This window comes from Apostichopus japonicus, chromosome 5 (genome assembly GCF_037975245.1).
Source record: "Apostichopus japonicus isolate 1M-3 chromosome 5, ASM3797524v1, whole genome shotgun sequence".
NCBI classification, from domain to species: Eukaryota; Metazoa; Echinodermata; class Holothuroidea; order Aspidochirotida; family Stichopodidae; genus Apostichopus; species Apostichopus japonicus.
Window position 1 is genome coordinate 12,864,114 of NC_092565.1, and position 21,615 is coordinate 12,885,728.

Consider the following 21,615-nt stretch of genomic DNA (forward strand, 5'->3'; position numbering starts at 1 on the left):
TCATGAGTTCAAGCCCATGCCAGAGACATTCATTTTAATTTTCTGTTCTTTTCCTTCTTCCATTCTGAGGTTGAAATATTAGAAACGAACATTATTTCTTAACAGTTACTGTGGCACAATGGTTAGTGCTCTGGACTGAGAGAGTTGGGCAAACACTTTGTCATGAGTTCAAGCCCATGCCAGAGACATGCATTTTAATTTTCTGCTCTTTTCCTCCTTCCATTCTGAGGTTGATATATTAGGAACGAGCATTATTTCTTAACAGTTACTGTGGCGCAGTGGTTAGTGCTCTGGACTGAGAGATTTGGACAAACACACTGTCATGAGTTCAAGCCCCCACCAGAGCCTTTTAATTTTCTGTTCTTTGGGACAAGCGGAAGTATAAAGGTAAGAAACGAAGTTTATTTTCTTGGGAACCAAAATGGTGTAATTGGTAGTTCCGTCTGTGATGCTACTGATCAGCAGGGTTCAATCCCTGGGTGGGTTAGTGGATTCTGTAAAAGGAGTTCGCTGGCAATCCGAAGTGGCCTATGCGAGTTGCGTGGCCCCCTCCCCCTGACAAGGTTCCAAGCAGCCAAAGGGAGATGCGCGGCCCCCTCCCCTGACAAGGTTCCAAAGCGGCCAAAGTATGATGGCTACTACCTCTCCCCCTGACAAGGTTCCCAAGCGGGTGAAGCGAGTTGGCTACTACCCCTCTCCCTGACAAGGTTCAGCGGAGAGGTCTCCCCTCTTCCTGACAAGGTTCAGTGAAGAGAAAGTTTTGAAAAAACCCAAGTCCAAACAACTGGATCTTTAAGTATTTGAAAAGCTTCAAACTCCATGGTCCCACCTCATGGTCTAGTGGTACAGAAAAATTTTGGCAACCTAAGATCCCCAGTTCAATCCCAACTACTGCTGGTCTTTTACAAACACAAAATAAAAGCACACACACACATACACACGCACACACAAAACAATGAAAAATTGCATCACAAAAATGCATCCACTCATATTGCTTCTATTTAGACAAACCAGACTAATTCATTTAGTACTTTTACACCATTTCTTCAAAAATTTTGCTAGAGAAGAATAACATTCGCTTCAAATATGTTTTACTGGTAAATGGATAATATAACATAGGTCAATCTTTTCCATGCCAAATCGGTTCATGGGAGGATTTTTTTCTTCACCCGGCCTAGTTAACATCCTTGAACAACCTGTCCCAAATCAAGTTGTCCCAATCAATAAATGCTAAAAGTAGACAACCAAGTAAAGAACAGTCAGTGAACTACCATTGACAGTTTTAAGCAAACGACAGCATAATAACTTCTTAGCACAGTATTATACAGTTAACTGCACACTTTTGAACATTTTGGAACAAATGGGAGCTTTTTTTGAGGGACTGACTTTAAGGATTTACTTGTAAGAAATATTTACTCACCATTGTGCCTACAATTTAACAACACAAATGATGTTACAGCAATACAGATTCATTTTTATGTATGATTCTAGACATACCTGTTGCACATCCAACTTAAAGGACCCTAGAATTAAATGTTTGCAGATAATATCAATATTATTGTGTCAAAAACACACAACCCTCTGGCAAGGAAAACAGTGAACATACAGCAACCTGTGGGCTATCTAAACCAGAAATGCAAACATTGCATGGTGGTTCTTGATGGTATTATTAAATACATCTCTTATGAAACTAACACATCTAAACGGATACAAGCTCTCCACAGATTAAATGTTCATTGAGTTTCACTGACTTGAACAGTGGTGATAATGTTGCACTTCAACTGATATTTGTCAGATTACAGACACTATGAATGAATAACCATTCTACACTGTTGCTTGTCTTGACTCTGTAATCTAGCAAATAAAACCCAATAAGTAGCATCATTAACCTTCTCTTTGAAGCAGAACACTTTCAAAGCTTTTCAGCTTAGCTCTGCTTTGAACTGAAATTTCTCTGGCCTCCTCTTCCCCTTTCTCGTTACTTACATTATAATGAAGTCTTGACCAATACTGACCTCAAGTGATCAGCATGGTTCTTGCATTAATATGGACCTACCTATCAAGTATAAAGTTCATCCAAGTCCCCCCCCCCCCTTTTTTGTTGTTATTGAAGAATTTCAAGTGACCTATGCTGACCTCCACCAATTTATAAGCATTAATGTGCAGACCAAAGGGATCTGCATACCATTTATCAAGTTTGTACTAAGCTTAACGAGTCAGAATACCAATACAGTTAAGATGGCAAAACATCTGCTTAATTATTTTCCTCCTGGCTATCAGTCATAATTCGCAAAGTATAGAACAATTTAAGGAGTTTTGAGACAAGTTTGTTGTTGTTGCTGCTAGGATTTTTGGAAGATAGATGCTCTTACAACCTCAGTGTTTCATTGCGTAAAATATCGCTTTGATTTAGGCAGTTTAATGGAATAATAGCGATATGTTTTCGCGCATCAATCTGCAGCTAAAAGACAAGACAAATAATTGGGAAAATGTACGCAGTCTCTCTAATCGAGCAGCAGTTCAAAGTAGCAGTGGGGTACTGTATAGGCTTAGGACTCACACAGTTACACACTCACACCTAGTTACTGTATAGTACATGCCTAGTAAAATAGAGGAGCCTTATGTAACAGAAGCCAAGCTATCTTCGTAGGTATTTTACAGACTTTGTAGGACAATTTTTAATTGTTTGAGTCACTGTAGTGGGCCTAGCTGCTTATTTATGATTCTGCGTCATGTTTTACTTTGTTCATACTTTTGGTGGAAAAAGGTTAAATTTCATATTGCCCAAAAACATAATTTTCCAATGTGCAATTACGTAGCACAGATTGCATCTTTTTTCACAGAAAGTATTGATGTTGTAGATATGTACTATGGAGACTAGAACAGCAATCATAGGCCTAGTGGCGAGTGGAATTTGACGAGTAGATTTTTAGTCACGGTCGCCAAATAGCGAGTACTTTTAAAAATATTTTTCGAGGCCTGAAAACCGCTAAGATATGATTTCTCATGGTAGAAATCATGGATACTTTTCATACATGGTATATGGAGTTGCCATATTGAGTACAAGAATCTGTCGCTCGTGAGGTCAAATCTCATTTGAGGTCACCATAGGTCAAACTCGAAAACCCTTTACATGATATCTAACGTTGGGGATCTTGGATACTTCTCATACTTATTTTTGGTGGAGGTGTGTATTGCCACGTACAGTATACTGACCTGTGTTTATCATGTAATTGTGTAATTGTACATCAAAATAGTGGTTCGGATCATTTATATTGTAACAGCTACTTCTGGTTAACAAGCAGAAGTGTAGTGCATTGAAGTCATCGAAACCTCAATGCATTTTGCATTCTGGTTCTATATTTAGTTGTTTTTTTCAGTACAAACACTACTATAAAATACATTTAAAATTACTTCCTTTCATATACAAAGCAATGTTACAACTTTCGTTATGTCAATTTAAATTTTCAGACAGTATTGGTAGTGTGATTATATGATACATCTTCCTAACCATCTGTGTCAAATATCTTCTGTAATAGTATGCAAAACATATTAGTTCTGGACCTTTATACACCCACCCACCCCATCTTCTCATGACCTGGACTCACCCTACTGTACCTAATTACCCCAACCACTTAACCAGTCAACTCATGGTTGATGCCTGACATTGTCAAGGCGATCTTGGAACGTGAAGGAACAGCTGAGGTGAATCTTTGGTGCCTTTAATTGGATCTCGTGTTGCATCATTCAGTATGACGTCACGCAGTTCGGCTGGTGTGAGAGTAGGGTTTAAGCCAAGATGGATTGCTGCCACACCTGTAAACATCAAGTTAAACATGTTAAGTTGGTTATAGTCTGCTTGTGACTACACGTGTGCTTCTATTTATTTGGACAAATATTCGAAAGTTGTATTCAAACCACGGTTCTCGGCAGTTTTTTGTTAAGATGAGAGGTCATACCTCAAGTAAAGGCACGTAAACCATAGCTACGCACACGTCATTTTTAAGATAAGTCACACAGGAAAGAGTCCAGTCTGGGCACACACGACTTGTCTTTATCAGCAACCTTAGGATATTGAATTTCGATCACTTTATTCTCAATTTTTTAGTTTTTGCACTGTTGACGCAAGTAAGCAGTGACTGAATTCCCTCTGTATACCAATAACGGGGGCAAACTTAGAATAGTCCCTCTTTAGTAGTAAAATTAATTATGAAGTGGCATTTTTATATTCAAAAGTTGTCTTGTAAAAAATGAAAAAAAAAGTGTCAGTTAAATCTGCCAGTTGTTTATTTCAGAAGTACTTTTTTTTGCCAAACAAAAGATATGAAGAAAAGAAAATCTTTGAATATTAGAAAGTGCAGTTTTGTTGAAAAATATATAAATACCGGATTTGGTCAGATATTTCAGAGATATCTTTGTGGTTTTCTCCATCAATTTAAAGTCACATATAACAGTACCCTCGACGTTTCTGCCCCACCCTTTCATATCGAACCCCACTTTTGTTGCCTGCTTTAATGAAACACGGTCTGGGCCTACCATCACACCTCGTCTTACCTTTCATCCCACCCCTTCCCCCTCGCCTCGAGAAGTTTTGCCCCGTTCATATGTTTAAGCTGCCTGTCTGCCTGAAATCACACGTTAGCCTTTCAGTTAATTATTTATTATATCTTTTATTAAATTATACCTGCAACATGAGGAGCCGCCATACTCGTTCCGCTTAGGATTGCGTAATCATCGTCAGCTCTATAATACGCTGCCGTGATCGATCGACCAGGAGCATAAATATCGACACAACCTCCAACGTTTGAAAAGTATGCTCGGATATCATCAAACTGGGAAGCACCGACCGTTAAGGCCTGGGAAAGATAATGTAAAACACAGTTTAGTTTAGCATTAGTGGGTACTTTTGGGGTGAGGACACATTTTGGGGGTGGGGACTCATTTTTGGGGTGGGGACTCATGTTTGGGGTGGGGACTCATTTTGGGGGAGGGGACTCATGTTTGGGGATGGAAACTCATGTTTGGGGGTGGGGTATGCCTCTGTTCGTTTCCGCAGTGACATTCCACCTCTCCATAAGAAACCAAAGACTGTGCAGTAAGACTGTTCAGTAAGGAAATGTCGATAGAAATCAATGTGACATGATTTCAACATGATAACGGTCCTCATGTCACAGCATTTTCGATGCTACTTTTCTTCCAAATTTGATTTCTGGAAAGATTTCTCTATGATTTGTTGCCTGCCTGTACGTAAAACATCAGTGACGTAGCAACGGGGGGCCAGGGGCCTCTCCCCTCCCCCAAATATTTTAGTGGCCCCTTCAATAATTGGTCAGGAAAATGCCTATTTTGGTTGTAGAAAATAGGTTTGAACAGCCTGCACCCTAGAGAGTATTGGACCTTCTACGAAAGAAGTTAAGCTTCGTCCCTGGTATGCATACGATATGATACGATATGATACGATATGATGATCTTAAATGTACCTGTGGGGCTCCTGCCGGCGACTTGAAACAGGAGTTGGAGTTATCGTTCCCGGCAGAAACCGTTGACAGAACCCCAGCGTCGAATAAGCCGGCTAAGCCTTCATTTACTGAACGGGTTGATCCGCCGCCCAAAGACATTGACGCTACAGCTGGTCGATTACCATTTTGTGCAACCCATTCCATCCCTATCGGTAAATACCAACAACAAAAAAATATATAAATAGAAACATGCGACAACATAAATTCATCCTCTTAGAAAAATAAATTATACTACGGGAATTAAAGAGGTTTAACGCTGCATTTTAGGCTACATTGTGATAATTTTGACCACACCGAATGATGTTAGTTACTGTATCACTGGGTACCCTTTGTCCACTTTACGGCTCCATGGTGAATAACACCGTTTTGCTGCACCTAATCTAACGGAATTTAACAAACCGTCCAATCCAACAGAGAGATATTGTGGTCTATATATGGACGTCATATAATGACTTTCATATTTTCATCTTTGTCAAAATTTGAAGTTTGACGTTCCTGATGCAGTTGTTAGGCTTGGGTAGATCGGAGTGCGTATGTATGGGAGACAGGTAAGTGAGGAGTGATAAAATTGTAGCTGTGACATTATGTTTAGATACTCTTCTCTTGGATAGTCGAGTACCAGATAGTACCATAGGCGTGGGAGCCCAATTTGATTTGGGGGGGGGGGGGGTGGGGGGGGGCTGTAACGACTTGCCGTGTTCAACATGTACATACCATATAGGCACGCATCGGTTATTAACTTATTGCATCGCATCATCCGCGGAATGCTAATGTAGATAGAGAAAAAAGCATGGAGGGCCATTACGTCAAAACTCTCGTTTACATTAGTAAAGGCGAATAAGTCGGGCAAACTTAGAACTTTGTTTAATTACCAAGGGCGATTTTTTTTTTAAAACTTTTGATTTCCTTAAGCTACATCATTGTCATTTTTTTTTAAATTCACAGCATATTGCCTAAATTTTCACAAAAATATTTGGTTTAGGGGATGCATAGTACCCTATGGATAGTACCGCGATAGTATGAAACCACGCTTCACAGCTGGCAATATTGTTGTTGTTGATTATAGACAGACGGACGAATGGACTGACGTACTGATTCACGGATGATAGACGGACAGATAGTTAAAGGAAGATACATAAAAATTGATCAAATTAAAATAGCCTCTCAAGATCTTTACTGAAGGAATGAACACATTTGTGTCCGACACTTTTAACACATGCACTATTTCCATCTAAAAGCTCTCTAAAAAAAGAGAAATACAAGAAATGCCACTTTAAGTTTGAATAAACTTGTTGATTCTGTCAGCCGGCTTTATCAACGAAGAGCCTATAGTTGTGGGCGAAACAAATAGTACAAAGAGATTTACTTTTTGGATAAATAACACCATCGCCAAAACAACCTCCCCCTCCCCCCCCCCCCCCACCTCCCGCAACCACTTCATTCCCAAATACAGCAAACATCCGACCAGACCGGAAAACAACAAAACAAAAATAGAAATTACCATTAATAATGGCAGCCCAACTTCCTGAACCTTGGCAGCCCAGTACACGGACCGCGTATACTTTTGCCTTTTTAGCGACACCGTAAACCTTGCCGGCTATTGTTCCTGCGCAGTGAGTACCGTGTCCACGACAATCAGACCCGTCACCCTATATAAGAATTGACCAAAGACAAAAATATGAGATATTACGAGAAAGCAATAAAATAAATATTCCATACGTTATTTTGTTTTCTAACTGATGGGACATTACCGTTTATCTATACCATTATGCCGACACATTATGACCTTACATCAACTCCATCTCCACCAGGAGCAACCCTTCCCCCTATGTTGTTACGCCATATGCATACCATATTTATTTTTAACTTACAATTGCGTATTCCATCGCATCGTAAACGAATGAAGCTCTTCCTTCAAACTCTTCATGAGTCGTTCTGATTCCTGTGTCCAAGACATAGACGTTTGCGCCTGCGCCATCACCTGTAAAACACGTTCAATAGATTACAAAATATTGAAAGCGTCCAGCAATTGCTATAACAAAATAATAACAACAGTCACGTGCATAGGATCTCGAAGGATTTGAGAGGGTGCTACCATGGGGTTGTTCAAGGCGACTTCCGGCATATTAGAGGGGTTGGGCAAATTAGACGTTTAAACGTCAAATGGTTTATTCAGAAGTATATGTAGACTAGAAATTTAAGTCTAAACGTCTTTAACTAGTGTGTAACGTCAAACATGGAGGTGTAAACCCGGAGGAGTGATCCAATTCTTCCCCAGCTGAATGTCAAACTTTTCCCGACTGAGCCACTTTCCCCCGACGGACGATGAAAGTTGAGGTCACGACCCCTGCCCCTGTTCCCCTCTCCCACTTGCGGACGCTACTACCTATCACGTTTTTTTGACAAATTTCTAGTTGAAGTAGATGGAAATTTAAACAATTATCATATCATTTTTTCCAATACACATCGTTAATCACTCAACAGTTCTATGAGATGCTGATCAGGACACGGAGGCTTACCTATTGGTTTATATTGATCATCTAACGGCAAGTACCTCTGGTCGATTCGATCTAACCCCCAGGTCTCATCCTCATGAGCTACGCCATCTTCCTCCACATACTTCACAGCATCCAGTGAACGTATCTGCACAGTAAATGAGTAAAATACTTCTATGGTTATCATAAATCTCGATTTCTTGGGGATTGTCTCATTTTTTCGAAAATATATTGTTTCGCCGTCGAACTAAATTCTCCCAACTGTCGAATATTCTTTGTGACTGTCAAAAATATCACTGTTTTACGACACCCAAACTGAAAAAAACCCACACGTTTTATGCATTATTATACGTGGCTGTTTCGGAAGCATGGTCGTTTTCAATATACAGAAATGATTGATGGCCGCATATAAGCCCCACGCTTGACGGGAGAAGCTACATAGCCCTCTTTAATGTCCAAAATTTCCCATAGGAGGTGGGAGGGGACGTATAGTGTCCTACTTTCAACCAAAGAAATATGGTAACTCTAAACGCGACTAACTACCCTTACATTATCAAGTCTTTTATAGTCTTAAAGGTGTTAGTGGTAGATGATAGGGCGGGAGAGGGGGATGTTTTTTGGGGAATGACGGGTGTGTGGGAGGGGTCAGGGTGTGAGAGGGTGAAGGGTGAGGGTGAAGGGAGTGGGGGAAGGGTGTGTGGGATGGGTGAAGGGTGTGTGGGGATGAAGGGTGTTGGAGAAGGGTGTGGGGGAAGGGGAAGGGGAAAGGGAAGGCGTTTTTGAGGGGTGAAAGGTGTGGCGGTTCACCAGCCATGTTCACCACCTGGTTCCGGTTTACCACCAAGAGTAAAAGCTTAACGAAGACACTCACGTAAGGCAGCAGGTCCTTGTTGAATTCAGCAGCGAATCCATTTAAGACACGGCGAAAAGAGAACTTGCTTCGAAAGTTCATTGCAGAACTTTGTGCACGAAATGAAATAGAATGGATCATCGCTTCTGGATCAAATTCTTTCTGTATAGAAAAGAAGAAATAAGTACAACAAATGTTGTTAAATTTTATTACACCGAAATTGGAGTTCCCTGTTGGATTTCAAACTACACCCACCCCTTCACTATGGCTCCAAACGATTACCTCAAAACCAAAGTTTAGTTATTACACTGAGTACTAAAAACTACAAGATGAAGAGAGACATTGTCATTCAATTTTTGGTTTGGTTATGTTAGATAGTTTTATTGGCTGCGGAGTAAATATAAAGATGGTTATGATGTGTAATTCTAGAGTCCAGATTATTTATTATCGAAGAGTTCTAATTACAGGATGATTGAACGGAGGACACAGAATGACATGAATAAACTAGTTGAATACAAAGAGAAGATTTAACTCAATTTTCAGCGAAATAATTAATTTTATTTAAAGACAGGAAGTTCTTACTTAAAATTGTTACATGAATGTAACATAAAAGACAAACATCAATTTGAAAATGTTTCGCAACCTGAATAATATCAAACATTTTCTCCTCAATAGTGAGTGAGTGTAATGTCACATCCTTTGTCAAATTGAAAAGACATTATAAATGTCGAATTTTCATTTCCATTGACTATAGAAATGAGGATTTTAATGTAGGTGTTTCCCGGACAGGCCGCCAGTTACGTTATACGTCAACGCAACATCGAAGCAAAACATGAAGGATAAACATTTTTCATCAAAATTACTTTTACTCCCGAACATAATTTCTCATAATTTACAGTATTATTCTCTTAAACTGTTATACTGATGTTTTACCTCATAATATTATCTTACTGGATGGGGAGGAACTGACCAACACTATATCGGACCTGGGTAACGAACTGAAGAAAAGTTAAGTTCCTCCCGAAAAGTGTTTAAGCAGCAAAATCAAGGGCGGCGGAACCGGGGGGGGGCACAGGGGGCACGTGCCCCCCCACTTTTCCTCAGATTAAAAATGTGCCCTTTTTCTACATAAAAATTTCTAAATAAAAAAGAGTTTACAAAGCGAAACCCACGTCGAATGAAATATTTCGGGAAGTTTTAAATGTTTACTACCACAGGCGTAGGAGCCCAATTTGATTTGGGGGGCTGTAACGACTTGCCCGAAAAATATTACCAAAATTTTTCGCGCGCTTCGCGCGCGTTCAACATGTTAATGTGCATATCATATAGGCATGCGTTGGTTATTACATCGCATGCCAATAACATACCATCATTTGCCGTGTTATAACCCTTCTAAATTGGTTAGAATTATTGGCAAAGTCGTTACAATAATAATGATCATAATAATATCAGTTTAACCATTGAAAAACACATACAAAATTACTTTTCTTTCAGTATTTTGACATATTTCATTTGCTTTCATGCATGTATCGATCGCTTACGTGTGCAGGGACTTGGACTTTATAATGATTTCACCTCATTTTGTCTTTTTCCTTGTTTCCCAATTTGCACATTAGATACTGCAGTGCTAGTATGCATTGTTTCCTTGAGGGGGGGGGGGGGTTGATGGAGTGATGTGTATGTACGCAAATAAGATAATACAATAAGAGTTATAAAGGGTACTAAATATCAGGCTGCATCAGTCCAATCGAATTTCTGCAAAGTGCCCTTCGACGTTGGTGCCCCCCCCCCCCAGATTCAAAGTGCTTCCGCCGCCCTTGAGCAAAATCCAAGTAAATTCATAGAAAATAATTATAATAAAGATAAAGACCGAAATATCCAAATTAAGTAATATCCTCAAGATAAATAGATGAATGCAAATTTAAGTTTATCGAGCTAGAGAAAGAAATAACACAACATAGAAACCCGATGCATACGGGAATTTAACAATAAGAGCGTTCCAAATCCATAATAGTTACGGAGGGCTGGAGGCAACGAAATCAATACAGAATAGTTCATATTTTTTGAAGAAAAGTTACCCAAGATGGAGGCATACGATAACCAAACGATTTAACTGACCAACTCTCATCCCCAGTCCCTTACAACGAAAAGACTCCACATGATCTTAGCCAACACGACCGAGAAGCAGATTAACACAGCGTTTATGTTCTAGCAAGAACCAAAAATGGCGGAGAGAGAGCTAGCGTCTCCCATGTGGTTTCTTTATATACGAAATTTATGAGTACTTTAAATTCCTCGCGGTATTGTTTCTTTGGAGAGCTGGTACACCTGCAGATTAAAGGTGTCACACCACAATAAATTGTTCCCATTGACTTACACTCTAAACTCGTCACTTACAAGACCTGCCGAAGCATAGATAGAACTTTTGTCAACTGGCATATAAATATTTAACCAAAGAATTTCTAAAATGGCTAATATCACCTTCAATCCTCCTTATTTTCACACCATCTGTACTTTAAATTATGCTCTTTCACACAAAGGCAGAAAAAATATTGGTGGTAAATGATAATATGCTTAAACAAGCATTCCACAAGATCGTTTAAGCTCTTTTTTCCGACAATGGTTAACTCTTTGAACGGATGCACACTGCTCTAGTTGTGGTGTGGTACCTTAATAAGTTCTAGGTATCAAGATCAGTTCTGTAACGCCATAGGAATGTAACTGAGCAGAAACATCTATAAAGCTATACCGCTTCTCAGAATTTTGCAAGTCTAAGATAATCTTTGGAAGTGTTCTTTCCAGGGGTACTCATGATACCCATTACAAGTCAGGGGACTTGTTTGAGAGTGGGTCAGTTACGTCGTTTGGTTTTCTACACTAGGCTCGATTTTGGGTGACTTTTCTCGAAGAAATAAAATTATCTATAAAGCTATATCTTACATGAATAGTCAAATTGTAAGCAGGATGGTGAGTAATAATACAGCCACCGTGATGTGTATTTTTTTACGCCGTTTTATACTTACGTTAAGAACAACGATGTAGGAGTCCCTAACTGGTTGTTCATTTCTATAGAATGGTGCTACATTGGAAGACACCATGACAGCGACTAGGCTGAATAAGACGTATCTGAATAAGCCCCTCATCTTAACCACACAGATCTCTATGTAGTCCGTCTACACTTATTAGAATCTATCGCTGGACAAGAGGGAAAAGAATAGGTACTGAAAGGTTTACAGGAAATATGTTCTTACAATAACAATAATACACGTGCAAAAACAGTACTATATAGGATTGTAATATAGTTGTTGATTTTTTTTTTGTAGCGACCAGGAACCGCAAAAAAATTCAATGACAATACGCTTTTGGCGACGATAGTTGAAACAAATAACTAATTTAACTCCCAATTGTCCTAATATGCGCGAGGGTGGGGGGGGGTGCCATATCTCTCACCTTCCAACTTCGGGGAGAAATGATTCAGTCTGGGGATTTCTTACATGTAATCAGAAAGGATTAGACCGTACAATAATCCCATTTTTAAAATCATACGACAATTTCAGAGTATGTGTCAGCACAACCTTGCGTTTAGACTTCATTGTAGGCCCAAATATGACGTCTTAGCGTCTTTTTGTTCTTGGGAAGACTCTCCAGACCCTACTACAAGGGAGTCGGATTAAACTACCCAAGGGACACGCCCACCCATTGATAAAGTCCTTAATTACGTACCCTCTTAATTTCCCTTCCATAAAGCTTCCTGTTTCTGCCTAAAATTCAGATAGCATCCACCCCCACCCCACCTCCACCCAATCCTGCCTCAGAAATTATCTGCACACCACTGGCGCATTGAGCTGATTCCATGCGTTTCTAACATTACCGGGTTTGTCATCTATTTCGTCTGTTACTGGATTTTACTGAGGCCTTGTTCAGTAATGGTGTAAATGAAAATCATATAGAGAGAAATAATTAGAGAAAAATATACGAAAGATTCAGACAAACTTCTTTAATAATTAAAATGTTTGCGTTCTGTTACGATTTATGTGCCGGACTTAAACTTAAAATATCATGTTTGTCAGGAAGGCTATCTGATCTTTCTAGTCATGTACTTACCAGCAGCTTCAATATACCAATGCAACTTTAGTGGCTGAATGCGCTGGAATGTTAACAACAAATTAGAATGAGTAGGATTATCAGACCATTCTCTCAAGAAATACCTTACCTTGAAGAAAGGAGGGTGATGAAGAACCGGTTGCCTATAAGTTGAGTGTAAGACTTGACCGTATCCTTTTAGCATTACGCACAAGAAGAATTGGCCCTTAATCGCTTTTATTCTAAGATTCAATATTGTTACAAGGCAGTGATTGTCGAAACGGTCGAGTTTACCGTTTACGTACCTTTGGACGATGATCCCGAAGAACGAGATTAAAGTACGTGTATCACCATATAGAGATTACTACTCTTGTATGTTCGGAGCTTATACTAACTTTTCTTACATACTTGACGTACGTATAATAGGATAAGATTGACAGTCTCGATGTAACGGGAATGCCAGGTTGAGAGTGGAGATCAAGTTGTTTGGTTGTCATGCCCAGGGTCTCTCTTGTGTGATTTTTTTATAAGAAAAATAGGTTTTCAGAGCCGACTTAATGTATCGTATACAACCCGGTGCTTAAAAGTGCATAGGCATACATACTAGGCCTAATCGCAAGCCCGAGCTGTATGCCCTATAATCCGTTTATATAGCGCTCAATATAACTCCAGTTATTCAACTTAGTGCAAGATGGTTCTCCTTACTACAAATGCTAATGTATAGATTTAGACTTTCAGCTGTATCCCAATCACTGAATGACAATCTAATTCACTGCCAATTCTCCGGCTTAAAAGAAAATACAATTTGATACACGTCTTTCTAAAGACTTCAGTTCTGTATGAATAATGCTGAAATTCAGAGATTAAACATGGCTACCCATAGGTATCATCTTTATTTTTCATGTATCAGTTTTGAATTCCAAATTTATACAACACACTGTATGAAGACTCATACTATCTCTTAATCCCCCCCCCCCCCTTTTCTCACACACATATTGTGACTATAACTTTGAGTGTATGCCCTTTAACGTTACTGTACACGATCATAATCCCTCAACAAACAGTTTATCTCATTACAGAGATAAGACTTAGGAAAACTATTTACGTATCTTTAATAAAATAGTACACAGGCTCTGACGGATTCGTCAGCGGTACCTGGCTACTTCTATAAATTTGTTTTGACCCAGTTGTAAAGCAATTAGTAACTGAAAATACGGGAAGAATATACCGCAGTGCATCGCATGTATCTTCCATCTGTCACTTAAAATTAGCATATTTGATACACTAATGGTGTGATGCTGCCTGTTTCAACATTGCGTTTAGAGAATACAATCACTGCAATATTGACAGCTGATATAATTTATATTTTATCCCATCTAGACATAATTATTGTATCATAATGACTACTTACATGTATCGCGTGGCCCTCGTCCCGGTCCCCACTCCATCCACGATCCTCCTTCAGCCTATTGGACGGTCTAGGGCCGATGTCTTAGGAAGGACCCTTCAATACACTAACTGGAATGAGCAAGCATGACCCTGTTCCTCTACATGGTTCCTATGAAAGCACCCCCCCCCCCTCCCCACAACCCATTCTGATCTTCGAAGGATATAAATAGCTGTATCATTTAATTGTAATAATAATTCTGATGTTCCTTTTACATATAACCAAACTGTATTGGAGTAAAACGCTTCCCTTTAATTTTGACCCCAATTGTTACTATCAGGTGTGTTAAAAATCTTTAAAATCTCAAATTTTCATTCTCACTGGAAATATCAATCACCGAAATGGAGCAAACTCAGTTTATCTTCAAAATGTGGTAAATTGATACTGCACTTCGTTTTCCATCAGGGGACTGATCTCTCTTGTTTTTTACCATCCCACGAACCTTCTCCTGTATTATGTATATAATGAGGAGCGTAGGAACAAGGAAGGGCGGGGTAAGGTGAATATTTCCCCCTCCCAATAATAAACACAAAAGCAAGAAGACCCTCAACAGACGTCTGCCCTATGTAAACAATCTGAAATCACAGCCGATAGCAGTGCCAAAATCCTCATCTTAACTTACCTTCTATAGGAGGGGGCGGGGTGGGAGGAAACTCTGTTTCCTCTCTATCATCATGTATATCGGAGAACCCATAACGGGATGTATTGAACCCTCGTGAAATCAGTCAAGTAACATCAATAATGTCAACTTCGTAAAAACAAAGTAGTAAGTGGCTATCCACGTATGTAAATTACTTATAAGAAACAGCGAGCCGCCGTTTCAGTGTATATGTATTACAACTACCTTCAAAACACTCAACGTTTAGTCTCAGATATGTTTAATAAATTCTTTATTCTGCTTGTATTTTCACAAAGACCTCAGAAATGTTCATTTTTACATATAGTATGTTTTCTCGCTGATAACGAACATATGTATGTTCAATCATACAATAATCATGCAATGTTCAATCATGCAATAATTAGTGCCATTAATTAAATAATGCAATAATCTCATATATCATTTCGTCGGTTGGTGTTAAAATTCGAGAACAGATCAGAAATATTCTCATATGTGTTCACTTATAAACCATGAAACAAAGATAATATCATAAACGAATTTTTCGACGAAGTTCCAATTTTGAAATTATTAAAGACATGCTATATACCGTACAGTTTATGTTAGACTGCAATTCCCAACCATCCTTCCTCCCTCCGTCCATTCCCTCCCCTCTCACCCCCTCCCCTTCTCCCTTCCTCTCCCTCCCCCTCCCCGACGCACTCCCTGCCCCACTCCCTGCCCCACCCACAGTTCCATGAAACCTATACACACCCTTTTCTCTTCGGAATGAATTCCAAAAGAGAACCCATACATGTTCTCCTTTCTTGTAACTTTTAAGACGAGCGAGGTAAATATAGAAACAACGCGGGTGAATCTTTATCGTCCTTTATAGGGTCACGTGTTGCTGTATTTAATATGACGTCACGGAGTTGGCTGGGTGTTAGAGATGGGTTGATACCCAAGTGTACTGCAGCAACACCTGTTCACAAAAGAAAAGACATTAACGAACTGGCGTTAAAGCCACATGAAACTATAGACGAAACAAAATATGTTCCAACTCCTTGTTTAAACTATAGGTTTCCAAAAACAATTCATTCAGACTCAAATTTCTCCAAATTGTTCCCAGAAGTCGGAGAGGATTAAGAGTTATGCTGATGAGTGACCCCCCTCCCCCCCCCCCCTCCGCCCACACACACACACCCTCATACATGATTACGCCTGTAATATAAATACTCAATCATGTAGACATCGCTATATAAAATGCAACTAAATTAAATATAATTATTGTACGTTTAAACGCATTCATTTGTATTCCTACCTGCAACATGTGGAGCGGCCATACTTGTACCACTAAGAACCGCGTAATCGTCGTCCGCGCGGTTATACGCGGCAGTGATATATCGACCGGGAGCAAATATATCTACGCATGCGCCAAAGTTCGAAAAATATGCTCTGATGTCATCAATCTGAGATGCGCCCACTGTAAGGGCCTGAAAGAGATAAGAAAATACTCGAAAACATGACAATGTCATCACCGTATATATTATAGACTTTGAAATAAAAGCGGTTGGTGGAAAAGTATCATTACTTGAATGTGTAGTTAAACTTATAAATACATCTAATTTCACAGCTTATTGTTAAAACTATTGAGTAGAAATCGCGCCTATATTGTTTGATAGAATAACACTTTACTTCACACTGTCATTTGTCAATTATACCAAAAAATTAGATATTAAAAATGTGCCCAGGCTCCACATTTTTATAAAATCAACAAGAGCATAACGCTGTTTAATTCAGACGATTAAGTGGAGTATTTTACACTGCTTATGTTTTATTTTAATTTTTTTTTATCAAGGCACTGCTCCACCGGGGCCATTAAAATAGATTAAATATGCAATTCCACTTCAGATTAATTGTAAACTGCTTCCCTTCGGGCATCATTCGTCACTGAAGTAGAAACTCTGGAAAATTTTGAATCAACAAAACATTGTGTATGATATTGTATGGACAAGACATCTGTGGACATGGTATTGTGTGGATAAGGCATTGTGTGGACATACCTTCGCGGCGCGAGCTGGTGAATAGAAACATGCATCGTTGTCGCTGTTTCCTGCCGCTACAACTGGTAGGACGCCACTATCGAATAACCCAGAAATACCTTCGTCAACTGCTCTTACAGCGCCACCTCCGAGGGACATGGACGCTACTGCGGGAAGCTGGCCGTTTTCAGCGACCCACTCCATACCTTGATAATTGGAATAGACGGGAACTTAAGGTTGCAGTTTAATGAGGAATCTCTAGGATTTTTATAGAAGTAAACGAAATTTCTTTAAATCGATGTCTGAACATTGTCATGTTTTTATATATTGCATGAAATGACTGTTAAGTTTGATGCTGGGAAGAGATCCCATTCGCTCCATAACTACTGAATTAAAATCATTTTAATTCCAAATCGTCGATCACATTTGGTGTGGCTTCTACAAAGTTAATATGAGATAGCTTAAGATAGGTTAGGATAAGGAGAAAATTTACCATTTATAACAGCGGCCCACGAACCGGACCCAGCACATCCAAGGACTCTTACAGCGTGGAGCCTAGCCTGCTTGGCCACCCCGTAAACTTTTCCTGCGATTGTTCCTGCGCAGTGTGTGCCGTGACCTCGGCAATCGGAATCATCACCCTGTAGAAGGAGAGAGCACATAAAAAAGAACAGTGTGTTTGTGTGTTTACGGGGGGAGGGGGGTTCAAATTCCAGTATCGATTTTGCTAGGGGCATGAACTTTAAAAGAAGGGTGTAGTTGTGGGTCCCCTGAATGCGACGCCCATGTAGGGTGGTCTTGGGGTGTTCCCTCAGAAGATCATCATTTTCAAATATCGAAATCAAATGTTGCATTTTCTGGCCATAAATGCTATTATTGGGCGATCAAATTCATATAGGCCTATATACATATAACCAAGGTACGTACTATAGCGTATTCCATAGCATCAAAGTCAAACGTCGCACGATCTTCAAAGTCCTCGTGTGTGATTCGAATGCCGGTATCTAGCACATATACATGGACACCTGTACCGTCACCTACAGAGCAGATAAAACAAAGAACCAACTTAAAACAGGGAGATATTCACACATATCCATCGATTTTAAATATTAAATTGTTACAATCTATTATAATATATCTGTCGATCGTTTGACTTCATAAGGAGCTATCACCCTCGTATCCCCCACCGACAAGGCACAACGACGTATTCTGAGGGATTTAGCCCCCCCTCCCGCCAAACAAAGCAGGGGACTCAACCCCCCACCCCCCCCCCCACACACACACTGCTAGACAGAATATTACAAAAAATCCTTGTGTACGGTACATACATTTATAACTTCGGTACAATATAAATAGTCTCAAAAAAAAAATCAACAATTTTTAAAATATTTCCAAAATATAAGACCATTCATTTTTAATCTAAGCACCCTTTAATTTACCAAAAGTCACCAAAGGGAATGGGACACCCGGTCCCCTTGCACCCCCTCCCCCCCCCCCCTTGGATGACTTAGTAATTACCCTCTACCACAAGTACAATAAAGGTGGTTGCGCCGTGCCATACTTTACCTACGTAAGTTGACCGTTAAACCAACAAGCGTGGGCATAGCCTTCTTGTGCTTATGTTTTATTTCCCAACATTATACTGGACGATGGACATGTATTTAAAGGCCGGACAGAAATATTATCGTTAAGCTGTTTGGACAAGAAAATCTTACTGGGTTTTGAGATTTGAGATAAAGTCTTATTTATTTAGTGCGTATAAATATTTAACCAACACGCAAGATCTTCCCTTGGAAAACAAATCAGAAATGATATGTTGGCCTGTACCCCTGAAAGATCTGCGAAGTCATACCAATTGGTTTGTATTCATCGTCCAGAGGTAAATAACGTTGGTCTATCCGATCAAGGCCCCAGGTCTCTGCCTCTCGAACCACGCCATCCTGCTCTACGTATCTTACACCGTCAAGAGCCCGAATCTAACAATTAACGGATACAAGATGATTCAAAGATGTGAAACATGTGACAATGTATTATGTATTATTAGGCTATGCACGTACGACAAAACCGACTGACAGACAAAACAAAGAAAATGTTTTTTTTTTTTTTTTTTACTGAATTTAACGTATATAATATTATTGTTCTTATTTCCTATACCTTTCACGACTTCAAAAGAGCCCACTAAGAATGCAAACCCAGAAGTTAAATCAGTTGAAATTCCTGTTAGTATAAGTTTCTGAATGGCAGATTCGGAAGGGGGGGGGCGGATAGTGACTTACCGAGAGGATTATTGGGGGCGCAGTACAAGAATGTGATCAGTGCTAAAGCTAGAGTACGTATGTATAGGAGACTAGTAAGTGAGAAGTGATGTAAATATATTAATTATTTTTGGGGGGAGGGGGGGGGCTGACTAAACTATCTATACTTTTCACCACACATTCGCCGACTAAGCTATCCACCAAACAGTAATTCCATTACATACGTCTAAGTAGTTTGTCCTCTTAACGCCTTTCTATTACTGTATTTACCAAATGCAAAAGAGTAACCAGAAATTAATAAGAGCTTGCCGACTCATACTTATTGATTTGAAATGAAAGCTGTAAACTATATGTTTCTATGCTAATGAAATGTTTGAGTATCAAATGTACTTGTAAACATTGCATCAAACTTAACTCCAACTGCTACTTAACGGGTATTATTAATTAGCTAACATATCAACTTTACAACTCGATCAATTGCAACTGAATAATACTGTTTGTCCAGATGTTAGTTTTACCGGTATTATGGTATTCAAGAAAGGTACGGCCGGTGCGCTATACGTGTAATGTAGACGGAAAATATCATAAATTTAGTAAGTCATTTGCAAATAACACTATATATTATATTGTACTTACAAATGGTATTAATTCCGGATTCATTTCAACGATTATGCCGTTAAAAATCTTGGTAATGGTTTTCTTTACTTGATATTTGGAACCGATATCTCTAGCTCTGCTAAATATTGATGAAGACACTACAGATGCATCAACGTCACTCTATAATAGAAACAGGATAAACAATTTAAAAAATTATATCTCAAAAATAATGAGTACACTGACCTTGAAAGAAGATATATATAAGAGGAGAGGAGAGGAGAGCCTGAGAGGAGATAGTGCTGGAATCAAGACGAGGGTATAAATTAAACTTAAAAGTATTCACGGCGCATACCTTTAGCATGATAAAATAAGACTCCCTAATTGGATCTCTGTTTTTGTAAAAAGGTGCGAGTTCAGACATTGCCCCACCAGCAAGTATGGTGAGAAGTATAATTACAACGGACTTCATCTTCAATCAGTTTCTTGATCTCAAACAAGTCTGCAGAAAAACAGAACAAAGATAAAACAAAAGAGAGAAAAAACCAGAAAGAAAGAAAAGGGGGAGGTGGAGGGAGAGGGAGAGAGATAGGTGGAGATAGAGGCATGTCCTGAACGTTTATACGAGTAGAACATTATGGTAGATTTATTTATTGAAGAGCTCTATATATACGAGGGAACAAATTGGGGAACAAGACTTTTTGAGTAACTGAATAATAATCAAGAATATTTAAAATACCGTATCCTATATAAATCGTTTCACAAGAAAAGGACGTCCATGACAAACTATACGAAGTAACATGGAACCGACCAAATCTTATATTTTTATCTTCGAAAGACAATATTTCATACCGGTAGGAGTAAAAAGAAACCCAACATAACGTAACGTGTCTGAAATATATATCTAGATATTCACAACTACAATTATAATTGTAATTAATAAATTTCATGATACGCCGTGGTCCATGAATGAAATTTGTATTAGAGAAAACAGTACTCACCTGAAATGATTTGCTGTGGGAGGTCCGAACGGCAGAATATAATGATACCAATTAACACGTTAATAATAAAGTTTAACCTTTGAACGCGGTATTCGTATTTTCTTGATTTGACAAGATAGATAATCCTCTATGTAAACTGATTTGTATTAGTTAGATAACTTAAACGGTGATTAATTCATTGGAACCAGTGGTACAAATACGGACTTGTGCAAATCACACTTTACTAAGTGCACGGCGTAACTCCCATGGGCACGTGACTATACTCCTGAGTGAGTGGCTGACTATCCCGTGAGTATGATCACTGAATAAGTCACACTTTTACTAAAAATCAAGTGCACATCGTAACTCCCACGGGTAGGTGTAGGACTATACTCCTGCTTGCATGACTAACCCGTGAGTATAGTCATTGAATGAGTCACACTTTACTAAAATCAAGTGCATATCGTAACTCCCACGGGTAGGTGAATATACTCCTGACTGCATGACTGACCCATGTGTATAGTCAGATAGTTAATCATACTCATGAGAATTGTAAAAAAATGAAGCAGAAACCAGCGAAGAAAAAAAACAGTCAACACTAAATCAAAACTCGGGGAAACTACGACGGGTGTGTATTTCAGTCCCTGTTCTTAGCCCTCTTAGAGTTTTAATACTCCCATGATATCAATATCCTCCATTAGTTCGCAAACTGGAACCGGGAAAGTACGTTTTCAGGAAGAGCAGAGCGGTCGGGG

The 21,615-nt window shown here is 39.2% G+C and overlaps 1 protein-coding gene across 1 annotated transcript; it reads right to left on the reverse strand.

Moving 5' to 3' along the window:
• Nucleotides 1-323: 323 nt before the first annotated feature.
• On the reverse strand, nt 324-21,008 carry LOC139968164 (uncharacterized). The gene is made up of 17 exons (XM_071972559.1): nt 20,882-21,008; nt 20,236-20,382; nt 19,923-20,063; nt 18,884-19,007; nt 17,959-18,068; nt 17,525-17,672; nt 17,053-17,237; nt 16,311-16,482; nt 15,829-15,971; nt 11,888-12,037; nt 8,886-9,026; nt 8,039-8,162; nt 7,391-7,500; nt 7,021-7,168; nt 5,481-5,665; nt 4,685-4,856; nt 324-3,816 (listed from the first exon to the last, which is right to left on the reverse strand). Exons 2-17 carry the CDS (start codon nt 20,350-20,352, stop codon nt 3,671-3,673), a joined length of 2,316 nt encoding a protein of 771 aa, XP_071828660.1. The 5' UTR covers nt 20,353-20,382; nt 20,882-21,008; the 3' UTR covers nt 324-3,670.
• Nucleotides 21,009-21,615: the final 607 nt, after the last annotated feature.